This window comes from Octopus bimaculoides, chromosome 7, assembly GCF_001194135.2.
Source record: "Octopus bimaculoides isolate UCB-OBI-ISO-001 chromosome 7, ASM119413v2, whole genome shotgun sequence".
NCBI classification, from domain to species: Eukaryota; Metazoa; Mollusca; class Cephalopoda; order Octopoda; family Octopodidae; genus Octopus; species Octopus bimaculoides.
The window spans coordinates 15,675,449-15,691,818 of NC_068987.1; the positions used below are offsets into that span (position 1 = coordinate 15,675,449).

General features: G+C 33.3%; 1 protein-coding gene across 7 annotated transcripts in view; it reads left to right on the forward strand.

The window, feature by feature from the left end:
- LOC106873376 (probable phosphorylase b kinase regulatory subunit alpha) overlaps positions 1-16,370 on the forward strand; it is a 106,059-nt gene that overhangs the window by 46,684 nt on the left and 43,005 nt on the right. For 5 of the 7 annotated variants that reach the window (XM_052969281.1, XM_052969282.1, XM_014920707.2 and 2 more), the window contains exons 19-20: positions 44-232; positions 6,683-6,736. In XM_052969281.1, coding sequence (XP_052825241.1) covers positions 44-232; positions 6,683-6,736 — 243 coding nt within the window. The remainder of the gene's footprint in view (positions 1-43; positions 233-6,682; positions 6,737-16,370) is intronic. The other 2 variants (XM_014920709.2, XM_014920711.2) reach the window with 2 other exon arrangements.

A 16,370-nucleotide genomic window follows, 5' to 3' on the forward strand; every position in this document is an offset into this window, starting at 1 on the left:
ATATATATATATATATATATATATATAATTTATCTAATTTCAGAAAGTAAACTGTTACGCAGTATCAAGAGCAAGCTGGATGCTGTCTCTGCTCATGGCCACATTTTACGAAGTTCTGATATGTGGGATCGTAAGAGAAGTGCAGATGCTCGGAAGATTCGCAGGCGCTCATCTGTCCATGGAATTGTCCGGAGATCTCGGAGTATACAAATTGATTCTGATAGTCCAACTGGTAAGAGAAATACCAAAGAGGTTTTTGCTTGCATGTATATCTCAGTAACTATCCTTGAAGCAATATGTGTGTTTGGGTGTGTGTGTCTGTATGTGTGTGAGTATAAAGGAAAATATATTTGAAATAATCAATGAGAATCGAAGGAGTTTGTGTTTTGTGTTTATTTACATGCACTCACACATATACACTCAAACACACAACACCTGCATACATATATACATTAGAGGCAGAGATTTTAAATATATCTGTTGTAGATATACACATGGTACTTCTGTAATACAGATACAATAGATATGCAATATAATTTATGCTTTAGCTGCGTATAACATATAAACTATTACAAGTATGTATGTATCAATGAATGTATATACATATGCATGAATGTGTGTGTGTGTGTGTATATGTATAGAACCAAAATCTCAATGATCTCTATGGTAAGTACCACTACCACATAACTGCATATTAATAATATTGAGTAATGAACATAATTATTAAATAATTAACATGTTTATATATGAATCAGACTGTTTTGATCCTTACATGTAACTCCCAATAAATTTGTTGAATGCCCTTCTTTTGTTTGTCCATTCACTCGTATATATGTGTGTGTGTGTATACATGAGTGGACAAACAAAAGAAGGGCACTCAACGCATTTATTGAGAGTTACTTGTATGGATCAAAACGGTTTGATTCAAATTCATTGGTACTCTTGAGTTTCAAGCATGATGCTAGTCATCAGCCATTTTCAAATTCAAAATGGTTGATGAGTAGTATCATGCTTGAAACTCAAGAGTACTAGCGAATTTGAATCAAACTGTTTTGATCCATATATATATATATATATATACACACACCGTATATATATGTGTGTGTGTGTATGTATGTATCTATACATATGCATTCGGTTGATATTACAGGATGTATAATAGGGTGGAGTGAAAATAAAACATTGTGGAAATTGAAAATGCCTGAGGGCTAAAATGTTGCTGTATTTGATTACTAGAAAAATGCTAAATTTTCACTGAGATCAGTCAAGGGCATTTACTCTCTCAAGCCCCCTAAACTCCGAAAATGGGGGATTTTTGTAAAATTTTTACAATAGTGGGGTTTTGAGGGAATAAATGCCATTGACTGATCTAAGCAAAAATTTAGCATTTTTCTAGTAATATTATATAGCAAGATTTTAGGCCTCAGACATTTTTAGATTCCACAATTTTAAATTTTCACTCAACCCTATTACACAATCTGCATACTCACATACGCATACATGTGTGTTAGGATGGAGTGAAAATAAAAAAATTGAAAATGCCTGAGGCCTAAAAGCTTGCTATATATCATTACTAGAAAAATGCTAAATTTTTGCTTAGATCAGTCGACGGCATTTACTCCCTCAGACCCCACAAACTCTGCTTTGTAAATATTTACAAAAACTCCCATTTTTGGAGTTTAGGGGGCTTGAGGGAGTAAATGCCCTTGATTGATCTCAGCAAGAATTTAGCATTTTTCTAGTAATCAAATATAGCAACATTTAGCCCACAGGCATTTTCAATTTCCACATTTTTTTTATTTTCACTCCGCCCTAATGTATAACACTAAATATATTTATTTTATGGTTTAATATTCTGTTTTATTTCATTTTTATTTCAATTTTTTTTTGCGCAATATATATATCTTATTTTTCATGCCTTATTTTTATATCTTTCTTGCTTCCCATCAAACAATTCTTATTTAATTTATTTTTTAGCTTATATTGAAGGCTTATGCTCATTTTCAGCCATATTCAATGCATCATGTTAAGCGCGGCTAAAATATTTTGAATTTAAATATTGTCTTTTTCAATGCATTGAATTTGGAGAGGCAAACATCAGAATTATCAAATGAAAGAAGGAAACTTGATCTGCTCTGACTGAGGAATACAGTATTTGAAATTATTTGAGAAATGGTACATTTAATCTATAAACCAGTTGAGTTTTGCAGTTGAGAGTATTGAGTATTCACTTACATTGTTTGATATTGTTGTTGTTTAACATCAAGTCAGTCCCAATCAGGCAGATCTTATGATCAAAGGTATTTTAGTTATGGATATCAATCATGTCTTTTGCTTACAGTCATAGTTTTGAATATATTCTTCCTTTTTTAAGACAGCACTGTGTGATTTCAGCAAGAATTGGCTGCTGTGTACGGTCACTTTTGTTGACTCAGTATCATTCATGTCTGAAAAGAGCATACATACCATAACATCTCGCTTTTTACTTCTCTTGTAATTCTTAAGTATTACACCTAAGAAATAAGTGATATACTAAAGTGATATTATGTTAAATTCTTCCTGTCTTAATTCTTATATATTCATATTCAGTATGATAACTATATTCCTTCTAAGCTGTGCATTTGTGGATATACATACGTGTTTTACCACTGGAACACAAAGAATATATTTGCACCAAAGTTTTCAAAACAAAATCAAAGATTTTTAATTGAAGAAATGAATCATAAAATTTCATAATAAAAGACTTAAATAATACACACATAAAAATGGTGTGCACTTGTTTAGGTAGTCAGTATTGCATTTGAGCAATGGTTACTTGGCATAGGTATGCACAGACTTTGCAAAGAAAGACAAAATCTGCATACGTGCAAATTTCTGTGTACACCTACAACAACAACAAAAAAATGAGAAGAACATTAATTGTAACTACTAAATTCTTAATTTACTGTTATTCAACCAGTTCTGTGACAATTTGAAAAATTATAATGATAATGGTTAAATAGAATTTCTTATTCATACTCATTATTAAGACCCTGCAATTCTGGTCAATTCTTTAAAGTATGTGTTTTAAATGGTATCTGAAACTAATGAGTCGATTACCTACATGTTATCAACATGATGTTGCTTTTCACTCTTAAGTGAGAAACAAGTTTTCTCTTTGTTATCTATAATTACTTTTCATTATATCTGCTGTGACTGATATCAGATCATTAAGAATAGTTTAGTGCAGCTAGAAAAAAGTTAACAAAATGGCAAGAAAATATTATTATTGTTATTATTATTATTGAGTGAGAGAGCAGCATACACCATCAAAGTGATGCTGACATACAAATATATGAAGCCTAATATACCCATCATGACTACCTGTCCAATAAAGGTACATCAGGCACATGCATCACAATCATATGTGCATCACATAGTGACCTGGTATCAATATAAGCAGTACAGGACCTTGCAGGTGGAGCCCAGTTATAATCTTCTCTAGTTTGAGTAGCCCATCATGCTCAAAAGGTCCCTGAATAAGAGTTGTTTAAAGATGATGAATGAAACACCCCCAAAGAATCCCTCTCAACACATGGCTATGATGCTCTCCCACTGCTCCAGCTTGTGATTACAGATGCACATATCATCAGCCACCAAGGGATGTACTCAACTGGTTACGGTCAAGCAACTGACAAGCAAATCTGTGGTAACGAGCAGAATATTTGTTGTAGTCCATGTTTTGCACCAAGGCAAAATGTACATATTAACACTTCCAATCATTTCAGATAACAAAGAGAAAAATGATAATTTTATTCCACACTTTTCTTTAATCTCTGAAGTCAAGGCTATCCTCAAAAGTATCCAGATTAATATGATTTACAATATAGTATTTGGCTAAGTATCAAAGACATGTTCCCTTTGTAGATTTTCTTGTTATTGTTCTTTGAACCCAGATCAACTCTAACTGACCAAATTTGTGATTGTTGATATTCCAGTTATGACCATTTCATTCTTCTCTCAAACATTGCATATCTATGAATATTTTTCCAATGTGTCCCTCAAGAGGGCAGGGGGAATTTGAAGATTTGCATACTATTTCTAGTTGGTTGAGAGACCACACAGACATCTTATTTTCTATTACAGATTTTGTTTTATATTTTTTTATACATTTTTTTGTTCTGCAGTAGTATTTTGTACTCAAAAATGTATTGTAATTCACCCTTTCTGTTTTGATACAAAACTTTATCAACTTCAGTTGACAGCAATTATCTTTTGTTTTCCTTCATTTGGCGATTGTCATCTCTGAAATAACTTGTAGATATTTTCTGTTCCATTGCATTTTTGCATTCTTTGGTTTCAAGTTTTCTTGCAAGTTAACAATTTACTTACATAAGTCTAGTTTTCTCAAATTGTCACTCATCTAGATTATGGTTTAGATGTGTGGCTGTTTGGAGAAGCCTAACTAATGTGAGTCAACCACGTTCTTTTGTTTTAACCTGTATCAGCATGGATCAAAAACTTTTTGACTGTAGTAATGTAGTGCCTTCTAATGTACAGTCAGTATAGGAACACCATTTACTATAACTCCTCAGTCATTAATATACATAAACAGAAATGTCTTATTTATTTAATCTTTTTTTTCTCTAGCTTATACAAGAGTGAAGAATATGTTTATAAAAATTTTAATATTCTTATATAAAGAAGTTAAGGAAATATACAGCTTACACGTGTTCTAAAGAAATTTGGCTTTCTTTAGAGCATGTGTAGAAAGCAGTCTTCTCTACGAAGCCAAAATCTGGATTACAAAGGAGCTTCAAGATTTCCTTGGTGCTACATGCACTAGCTTCTCATAAAGCCTCAAAAAATCCCAGAGCATGTTATATTCTTTAAGATATTGATATATCAAATAACAAAACAAATATTTTCACATTTAGCTCAAATATTTTTCACATTTGAAATAAATGTGAAAATATTTGTCTTGTTATTTAATAAATCTAAATATATTTCAACTGAGCTGTGCATTTTCATCTTTATTTTCTTGACATAACATAGCTTGTATGGAATATTTCAAACTGTTTTTAACTATCGTCTTTAAATCATCACAACCAAGATGCATTTCATCATGTTGTGTCAGGAATTACTCTCCCCCATTAGCTTTAGTGGGTTCGCAATTTCATGTTGTGTATCTCAGCCTATAGCAGAAATGTCCTTGAATGGTCTTCTTCCTATATCAAAGTGCACAAGTGTCCAAAATATAACATCTGATTTGGCTTGTTGTTCATCTTGATAGCAGTATCCTGCAAAGCCTATCCTGTATTGAGCAACAATAGTAGAGAATGGTGGAATGTGTCCATAAGTCTCCTCTCTGGTCTTGTACTCATACCATGAGATGTTCTGAGCCCTCTTCAGAATGCTTATGTACATATCACCAAGAAAATGATGCCCCTTCTTCATAGTCCATATTCCAGCCTCATAAAGAAAATGCTTCCTACATAAGCTCGAAAGAAGACCAGTCTTCTTTACTTCAAAATACTTGATTGCTAGATGTTTACAGTAGCTGGAACAAGCTTCAAAACATCTGGCAATCAAGTTGTAAATAAATACATACATATGACTACATATAAATAAATAAAATTTATTTGGTATAAAAGTTACTGTTGTTATCTGGATTTCCATTGGTGATTCTGTACTTATAGAATGTCTCAGTTTAATTCTTATAACTGAAAAATTTTAACCATTTGTTTCATCATGTACTATTGATGCTAGTCTGCTGTCAGTCTTTTCAAAATTATAATAGCATTGAGAATGATAATTATGTCACATGATAGATAAAAAGAAAAAAGCATGAAATGACCTTTATACAAGATATTGAAGATTTTTGTATGGCAGGTGTGACAGATATAAACAAGGTATCTGGCATACTGACACTTTAGTTGCTCTGGTGTGTAGAGGTTAGCACAGTCATCTGGATTACAACTGTTGTGCGGTTTGTTTCCCAGAGGAACTTCTATAAACATTTTTTTTCTCTATTTTGGATTTGTGGTTATAGAGTGTCAAATTTAATTTAATTTGATTTAATGATTATAATAAAAAATTATAAACAGTTTATTTTTAATAAATAAATAGATTTATAAATAAATAATATAAAATTAAGCTTGTGTGGCTGTACATTTTGGAGGCACTACTATAGAAATGTTTTCTGGTTTTGTAGTATAGAACAGAATTGTGATTGAATAACTAACAAATCATGGTGAAGTCTCTATTTCATGGTTGTTTTAATTAAATCTGAAAGGGGGGAAAAATAGCTAAATTTTAAAATTTGCAAAAAAAAAAAGAAATTCTTCTTGTTTTGTTTTATATCTGATGTCATTTCACAATTCTATCTTTGTTTCAATCACAAGGAAAAATGAAATATACAATGCACTGATTCTATCTTGCATGTGTATGCAGTTTGAGACAATTTGTAGATCTACTTCATAGTGTCTCAATGACTGGAATTGTTCTGGAGAAAATAAACTGTTAGAGAGAATTTCTTTTAGTGATTTCTTTTTTGCATTTTTTTTTTCTTCTAATATTTTAATATATTCTCGGAGCTGTTCTCTCTCACCTGTTTCTTTTCTCTCTCTCTCGTTTTTTTTTTATGCGTGTGTGTGCTTGTGTGTGTGCATCTATTCTCCTTCTGTTTGTTTCAACATTTAAGCAGATGGGAGCAGTAGCAAATCTAGCAGTCCTGGATCTCCTAAAACCCCAAAGGGTGAGTATTGTGGACGAGTATCCTATGTATACACTATAACAGTCTCTTTTATAACAAACTACATATTGCACTAGATTAATATGCTTCTGCACTTTGGTAACAATTGTCTATGGTATCTCTCTCTATCTCTCTCTCTCTCTCTCTTTCAATATTCTTGGCATCTTGGTGTCTAATAAGAACATGAGTTGTGTTTAGAGCTTTTTACTGCTTTTGTGAATTATGATTGTCTTGCAACAGGATGGTTTTGCAGCTAATTTCTATGTACTTTTTTCTCCTTGTTATTAAACATTTATTTTTTTTTCTTTATGAAAGTCTATGTGGGATGGCTTCTCTTGTCTTTGAGCAATAACTGTTATAGTAATTAGATGTTTTAGGGCTTTTTTTTCTTATCAATAACCATTCAACTATAAAGCAGGATTTGAATTTGTTTGTCAGCCTGACAGACTGAGATAAGAAGAGTTATTTATCTTGCTCAGAAGCACAACATATTGTCTTTAGTAATATTTGAATGTTTGACTCCATGATTTAGTAAATCCAGTACCCTAACACCACAGACATAAATTTACAACATGACTGTCCATATTGAAATCTATTTTTATTTTTTATGGTTTAGCCAGAGGAATAAGAGTTGTATCTATGATTTTGCATGGCCTCTGGGTGTGGTGAGTTTGGGAAAGGGAGGAAGAAACTGTGAATTATCGATTACTATAATAGGAAGCCACTTGCAACAGTGGACTTCACTAAAAGCATCTCTGAACCAGGTGATAGCGTTAAACTGGGTGATGGATTAGATCTGCTATCTAAGAATTTGTAGTCAATTTTATAGGTTTATATACAGTTCCCAACTTCCAAAAGATTTGTCTTTAGTATCATATATAATTTTAACTTCTTCACAGATTGAGGCATAAAATACAATTAATTTCTGACTGTATTTTTAGTATTTTCTATCCCTACAATTTGTAAGAGTGAGGTGATTAGATACATACAATAAATTTTATATTGTACTAGTGATAAACCTGTAATAAAGAAGCGATCTATTCAGGTCCACTCTGGTAATTCATATTGTAATTTTTATCTTTTCAAAATTCATTGAAAACTTTTGTTACTGTATTTCTATTGAAATACACTGCTTGTATTTCAATTAGGTTTGAAAATAATGAGAAACTTATTAAAAGAACTTTGCCATTAAGCTGGTGTTTGGAATATTTATTATAATGAGATTGTAATGCAAGATTTTAATTTAGGTTACAATAAAAAACAAAATTGTATAATAGAACGAAGGGCAGTCTTGGGTGGGTTAGTATCAAAATAGTTAAAACAAATTTATTGGATAAAAAGATTTTTCTGTTTTTTCTTAATGTAACCAATTTAAACAGAATATTTCAGGAAACTGCATATTACATGTGATTGAACTGCATGATGTCTTCATGTCATAATTGCTTCATGTTCTGATAATATATGCAGGAACTGTAAGTTGCATGGAATTGCATCCACTAACTATGAATTTGCATGTGATTGTTGTAGTTTAGTCCAAGATTTATTTTAACAGAGCTGGTCTATGCTTGAAACATTCCAGTGATACCCTTCCTGTCTATTTTCTTTTTCCAGATATACTGTACCTAGGACTAAATTATTCACTGTGTCTTTAACTCTTTTGTTACCATATTTCTGTTGAAATATACTGCCTTTGTTTCAGTTAATTTCAAAAATAATGAAGAATTTTGTAGAATAACTTTGTTATTATTAAGGTAGTGTTTGGAACTTAAAATAGCATTTTGATGGAAGATTTTAAATTTAGATTATTTTTAAACAGGTAATTTGTATCATTGATCCAGAGGCAGTCTCAGGCTCAGAGTTGGTATCAAAAGGGTTTAAATATGTTGCAACCATGTAGAGTATTTCACTGACTTCATATGGTTGCCAACAAGAATGTCACATTTGCACGAAATAAATAAACTGGCTGCATATTTGCATCAGAAGATACACTTTTTATCATCATGCAAATTGCACCTTGCTCAAAACTAATTATTTTGTCTTTTTCTTAGGAGTTTAAAACCTTTTTATTATGCTAAAATATATTATTGATCTTAAAGACCACCTGAGAATTTGTTTACTGTTCTAAATTGGAGCTAAGGTCCTATTCCTTATTAGAAATCAAACATTTGTTTCATACTTTTTACTGACTTTCAGTTGTACTTCAAGAAACAAATCTTTTCATTAGATTTTAATATAAAAACTGTAACTGTAATTAACATTGACATTTTTGTTGTAGAATGGAGGGAATTCCAGTAAACCTGGACTGGATCTTAGGTTATTACTTAAATGGTTGAAAGTATTTCTGAAACTGGGAACATTTAAAAAGAAAAAAAGCCAAGAAAAGATCAAACATGCAGTGAACAAAATAAAAATATTAATAATATCATTTGGGGATTATTGGGGGGGGGGGGCGTGTGTGTGTGCGTGTGTTTCATTGGCAAATATGAGCAACAACTCCAAATGGTTCACACTTATATGGAATTATTGATGAAAACATAAACTATAAAATCTTGCCACATCTACTGAAGTGTTACTAATTGAACCATTAGGTGAGATATAGACGTGTTAATTACAATATTGATTTTTATAATGCACCACTCTTCCTTATTATTATGTAATAAATACTCCCTTGAAATAGTGGTGTGATAATAATAGCTGACAACATGCTGTAGTTAAAACTTACCTAATCTGACTATAAATATGCAATAAAAGATAAAAACCCATTCTTAATAAGATATGAATGAAACTCATTGTTGAAATTTACTTCACTTATGTAATTGTAGCTTGAGTTTCTATTTCATCATTGGCGCTCTGACATATCCTGTGATGTACCCTGTGCAAGGATGCATCACAAACTGCTGTTCTGTTTTCATACCAGCAGAACCAATAGAAAAATATGTTATAGTTAATTATAACTATATCTTTATCATAAATATATTTTCTGCCTACACATAATTATAAGATCAATATATTACTATCAGTGAATAACTTAAAATGCTGCTACTAACATTGCTATTTATTTAACATACGTTTTCTTCCATCTCATGAACATTGCACTGTCTTATTACTCACCTTGTTTTGTTGTATTCTATTCATTTGTTTATATGCCATCACCATTATTGCTCTCTCTCTCTCACACGCACACATGTTTTGTGTAATTCTTGATAAAAAAATATTCAGCCTCACAGCATACTAAATCTGGCTTCATATGAAATGTGATGAGAACACTGAAACAGTTTACATATGCTATGAGATCATACATTTTGAATAGAAGTGTGTGTGTTTGTAAAGATATATATATATATATAATCATTATTTAATGTACATGTTTCATGCTGGCATTGATTAGATGGTTTGACAAGATATGATGGGCCCAAGGTCTGCATCATGCTCTAGTGTCTGATTTGGCATGGTTTTTATGGCTGGATGACCTTCCTAATGCCAGCCACATTACACTGTGTACTGGCTGCGTTTCTCATTCCACCATCACTAGTAACACCATTGTACTGTTTGTAAAACTATAAACTCTGAGAGAGCAGCTTTATGCTAAGATATGAGAGCCAAAAGATGGGCAAAAATAAGAGCAAAGGGGCCAGAGCAGAAAAGGTTTCTTTCTGTAAAAGAACTACAGAGCTACTCGCATTTTAGAAGAGAGGACAGGTGTGATATGGAGGAGGTGACTGACAGTACTCAACAGCAGAATAATAATGATGAGACAGGAGAAGGATGAGAAGAATATTGCTGGCCAGATTGTAGAATTGAGCAGGAAAGAGTGAGTCAGGTGTAGTGCATGAGGATGGGAAAGCTATATGATAGTGGTGGTGGTGGTGGTGGTGGAAGAAGAGAGAGTTGTTGATTCATTAGGATTCATTAGGGGAGGTGGTGATCAATGAAAGTGTTGGTAGAGAGAACAGTATTAATGGTTGAAGTGTGTATGTGTGTATCAATAATAGCTGCATTATTATTTGCATCGGTTTTCCATTCTGGCATAAATTGGATGAGTGCCGAAGATGGCCAGTTCCAGTGTCATTCTTTGATGCATGGGTGTCATAATGAAAGTGAGAATTAGAACAAGAAGCAAGATGGAGGGAGAGAAGGGAAATGATGCAGGTGATAATGATAATGGATGGTGGTGATGGGATTGGGTACAGTGAAGAAAATGGAGGATGAGAGGGTAATGAATAACAGGTGGAGACTTAATGAATAATAAATGGAAACTTATTCAGAATATACTGGACAAGAAACCTAGAGATAATATGTATTCCAAGCTCTGTTATCAGTGTAGTAACAACCATTTTGCTATGATCGCACCAGTGATCATGTCCACTCTACCACCAGCATTGCAGTTCTTTGCCATCTATTTTATGAGGTTCAGCTTCTTGGTGTCTGTCTTCACTACTTCATCTCTCTTCTTCCTAAAACACTCTTTTATACAACTGACATCCTCTTTACACACACTACTTGCCAGTTCTAAAGCAATCTTCTCTCTGGTACATGGGGTCCTTCCTTTTACACCTAACTTTTCCCTCATCTCCTTTGTACTTTCTCATTCATGTACCCTAACTTTGCACATTCGGTGGAGCAGTCTCACTTCATTTCTTCCCAGCTGTTACAAATCTTTCACATTCAAGGCCTACAATACATGCACCATTGCACTTTGTACACAAGCATCACACAATTTGCACCTTATTCTGAGAAACCCTTTGAGTTAATAACTTTTTGCATCCTGTTCTTTCTCTAGCATCTGCGTTTTTGGTATGTCCACCCTCAATCCTACATAGCAAAAGAATTAACTTCCAGTTAATTCCCTAGTTTCCTCATTAGAGAGAGAGTATCAGTAGCACCGTGTCTTGGTACAAATCCAAATTGCTAAACTAATTTTCTTCTTAGTTGTGCTGTAACTCATTCTGTGATGTTGATAACTTGGTTGAATAATTTTATGCTTCTTTAGTTGTCTCTTTCCAGAACATCTCTTTTACCATTACATCAATTTTAACGATGATATTACTATTCCAATCATTAGGTATAATACCTTCCTATATTACCTGATTTATTTGATTGAATAGTATGGGGTTCTACTTCAGATATTTTAAGTATCTCAGTGACTGTTCCTGATGGACCAGCTACTTTCTCTGCCTTCATATCCTTAATTGCGCTTTCACTTATACTGCTGTTAAGTTTAATGGCTGGTCTACTTGGCCCTATTTGGAGTAGGCTCCCTCTAGTGATGCTCTACACTCAACAGTGCTTCATAAGAGCACTTTCATAATCCTTTTTGGTATTTGTAAGAGTAAGTGTGCCATTACTTGCTCTACTGTACATTTCCTCTCTATTATATCTAGATGATCTCATTAGTACACTGTTTTGCAATCTTCATGTCGTTATTCTCATATCACAGAAAATGTGCAAGCTTCTTTCTTTCTGTTTTTCCCCTTACAATGTATACCTGACAGCAAGCTTCTCTTCTAGCTACTTAATATTGATCCCTGTAGCTGCCTTTCCTCCAGTCCTTCTAAGCCTTTTACATACTGTTTATGGCCCTGTCTGTTGTTCAAGTCCACGACCATGTTGCTTTCAGTTCAATTTATGGCTTTGCACCAGCCACAAATCTGATCAATAGCCTTTAGCAGGTTGTCTCATTGAAGCTACCAGTTGTCTTCTGTGTAATCACTCTATCTTTTCCATGTCATACGTATCAAATACATCTCTGAATTTACAACAGCTCTTTCAGTTTCAATATGATTCTACTCCAGGGTGTTTCATCATGTCTCTCAGTCTGTCAAGTCCTGAAGTCACTATTTACTAGGCAATGTTGGATGGTACATTCTTTGCTAGGGAAAGAACTTTACATTTACAACCTTCTGTCTACTCCGTTTCCTGGACTTGTTTGTTTCACCAAGATTATCATATATATATGAAAATACAATATAGACAAGATTCAGTTGAACAACGTATTTAAAGTTGAGCCACCTAGTTAGGTCGGAATAAAGTGCACACACCACAATTTTTTAAGTGAATACCAACCTTGGTACAGAAGTACTGGCAGAATGATATTCAGGTAATGTATGCAGTCAATTTAACCCAACTGAGTACATAATCTTCAGACATGTACAATTTATTAAATATACAGTCCATAATATACTTCAGAACATGCAAGGGGTATGTTCTGAGATAAGTGAATAAAGAATAAATAAGTAACAATTGAAGGACAGGTGTCAATCCATCTTATCCTTCGGTTGTTACTTATATATATATATATATATATATATAGACAATAACTCTCACTAGAAGTCGAGAGACAAGCAAAATGCAAGGTATATGTATGCATTTATTCACATATATACCATCACCATCATCTTTATCCCTCTTTCCAGCTGGAGTAGCTATGTATCTCCTCTACATCAAGACACTTGTTCCTGTTTCTCTATTATACTTTAGCCTCTCAACACTTGGCATAAAACCACTTCTCTCTCTACTAAGCCCCACTCAATCAAGGGGTTTTGTCTTATAAGTTACTTGGTGACCTCACTAGTAGTGCTGGTGCCATGAAAAAAACCACCAAGTAGATTCTGCCAACTGGTTGGCAATAGAAAGGGCATCCTGCCATAGAAACCATGCCAAAGCAAACACTGGAGCTTGATGCACGCCTCTGGTTCATCAAGCCCTGTTGAACTGTCCAACACATGCCAGCATGGAAGACGAATGTTCAATAATGATGAAGATGACAATGCCTATGTGTGTGTGTGTGTCTGTGAAGATAGATTTATATGTGTGTGTATTTATGTATATCATCATCATCATCAACTTTTAACATCCATTTTCCATATTGGCATGTCTAGCTATGAGGAAATATTACTTTACTTGAAACCAGGTGAGGATTACTGACATGAATTCCATCCAAACTATGCAAGCATGGAAAAGTGGACATTTAAACAATGATATAATCTGTATGCAGCCAATTTTGGACAAAACTTTGAAGTCACTGTCGACAATATTCTTGTTAAAGAATAATAAATTTGTACTCTACAAAAGCATAGAGAAACCCATCGGATTAATGTAAAATTATTTTTATTATGACTGAATATAGAAACAAACATTAACACACACACACTCACACACATATGTTATCATCAGTCATTGTCATCATAATTAATATCCTTTTCCTGTCCTGTGTATGTGCATGTACATATATGTGTGTGTGTGTATGCATATTTAGGGCATCCAGCTGTAGAAACTCTGCCAAATTAGATTGGAGCCTGGTGTTGCCATCCGGTTTCACCAGTCCTCAGTCAAATCGTCCAACCCATGCTAGCATGGAAAGCGGACGTTAAACGATGATGATGATGATGATGATATGCAAATGTATGTCGTTTATGAATGTGTGCGTGTATAAGTATATATGTATATGCATATATGTTTGTATGTATATGCATATATCTATATCTATATGTATATATGTATATGCATATATGAGGAAAAGTGGCTGAGCTCCCTTCGATTGTTGGGTCTCACAGAGGCAATGACTAAGACCTTTGGCATTATGTCGTGCTTGAGAAGACCCACCAAGCCAAATTGCTGTTGTGGCAGATACCAGTGTCATGCAAATGGCACCCGTGCCGGTAGTACATAAAAGCACCCATTACACTCTTGGAGTGGCTGGCATTAGGAAGGGCATCCAGCCATAGAAAGCCATGCCAAATCAGAATGGATCCTGGCTCAGCCTTCCAGCCCAGTCAAGCCATCTAACCCATGCCAGCATGGACAACAGACGTTAAATGATGATGATTATATATGTATATGCATATACATATTTATATGTGTGTGTGAGTACATGTGTGTGTGAAATATATATTTATATATCATATATATTGGGTTGGTGCATAATTATTGCAGCTCTTTTTCAACAAATTTTATTCAACAAAAACAATAACAACATGTAACAAAAACATCTTTAAATGATTATTCTGGAGCATATTCACCATCTACTTCAATTACTGCTTTCCAATTGTTTGGCAGATGGTCAGACCTTCATTTAAAGAAGTTTTGTTAAATATTGTCATTGTTTTTGTTGAAAAAAAAAGCCACAGTAATTATGCACCAACCCAATACTTATAGATAAACATAAATAAAGCAATAACTGACTGGTTACTTATGTTTGGCTTCAATAACTTGAGTGCTAAGCAGAAACTGTATGGATTTTCTATCTACCTATATCTCTATATATATCTATCTATCCATTCATTCATCCATGCATCATGAAAGGGTTGAAGATCATTTTAATAAAGACTTTGACTCTCTGGTGTCTGTTTTACTGCCTATGTTTTACTACAGTCAAATCTGAATCAACAATTTTTTTGTTTCAACTATTGCACAAACAAGAAATTGTAGATTTATTTTCCTATCAAATTCATACATCAATGATTTTTTATCATTGATGATTATGGTGAAAAAACTTGACAGTGTTTGTTAATTTGATATTTTTTTCTACAGGATAACTAAATTATTTTTCTCCTTTCTTTCTCATTGTCTGATTTAACAAAATCTCTTTGTTGTTGAGTGATTTCAATGTTTCTTTTCTGTTTTTATTTTTTCTATATTTTTGCAAACTTAATTTATTCTAAAAGAAATGCAAATATTTGGAATTTTGTGAGTTTTAATTTTTCAATTTTTCTCTGACTTAACATTTGTTTACAGTTTTTTTCTTTATATGTATGTTTTTTACAGTTTTTTTAACCTATCTTTTTTACTTGCTCCTAAAGACAAGATAGCTTATTAAATGCCCAGCTAATTTGCATTCAGATGAATCATGTTTTTTATTTTTATTTTTTTTACAATTATATGTTATTTACACAATAACGGATTCTGTCATTTATTAAGCATGGTACCTGTAATGTAGGTAGAGGGATTTATCTACCCCAGGTGATGCTTTTATTGGGGAAACACTTTGGGGTCTACTATTTAAGCCTGTATAGGCTTGGGGGCCTGGGTGGGATGGGACAGAAAATTCAAGGTCTGTCTCCACTCTCTTGCTACACACACTGCATGTACTTACTATCATGGAGGCTAACTGAGACAAGCAGGCTTATGTATTTTGCCCAAAGGCACAGAGCTTAAACCTATGATAATGTGAACAAGACTCTACAAATAACATCTGTAGTCATTATATATGCCTTATACCAGCCAATTACTCATACTAATTATCCTTCAGCCAATGGCTCTAGGTGAAATACAATGGATTTTTCAATACTTTGACTGGTGTATTGTGGATTAACCTCAACATAGCAGATCAGCCCTGATTGAACAAACCTATGGCCAAAGACATGCCAGTTATAACCATTCCCATTTTTTTTACTCTCAGGAAAAATATACATGTAGCACCATGTTTTATTCTATAATGGTAGGGTATTACTTGAAAGAAATTTAGCTGTTATTTCTTGCAGGCTGAGCAATCTTATAGAAATACCTCCATTGGCTTGACTCCGTGATATTGGAGTAAATAGTACTATGCATAGTAGACTGCTATGCAAATACATAAACATATAGCAGCACATATATATATATATATATATATATATATATATATATATATATATATATG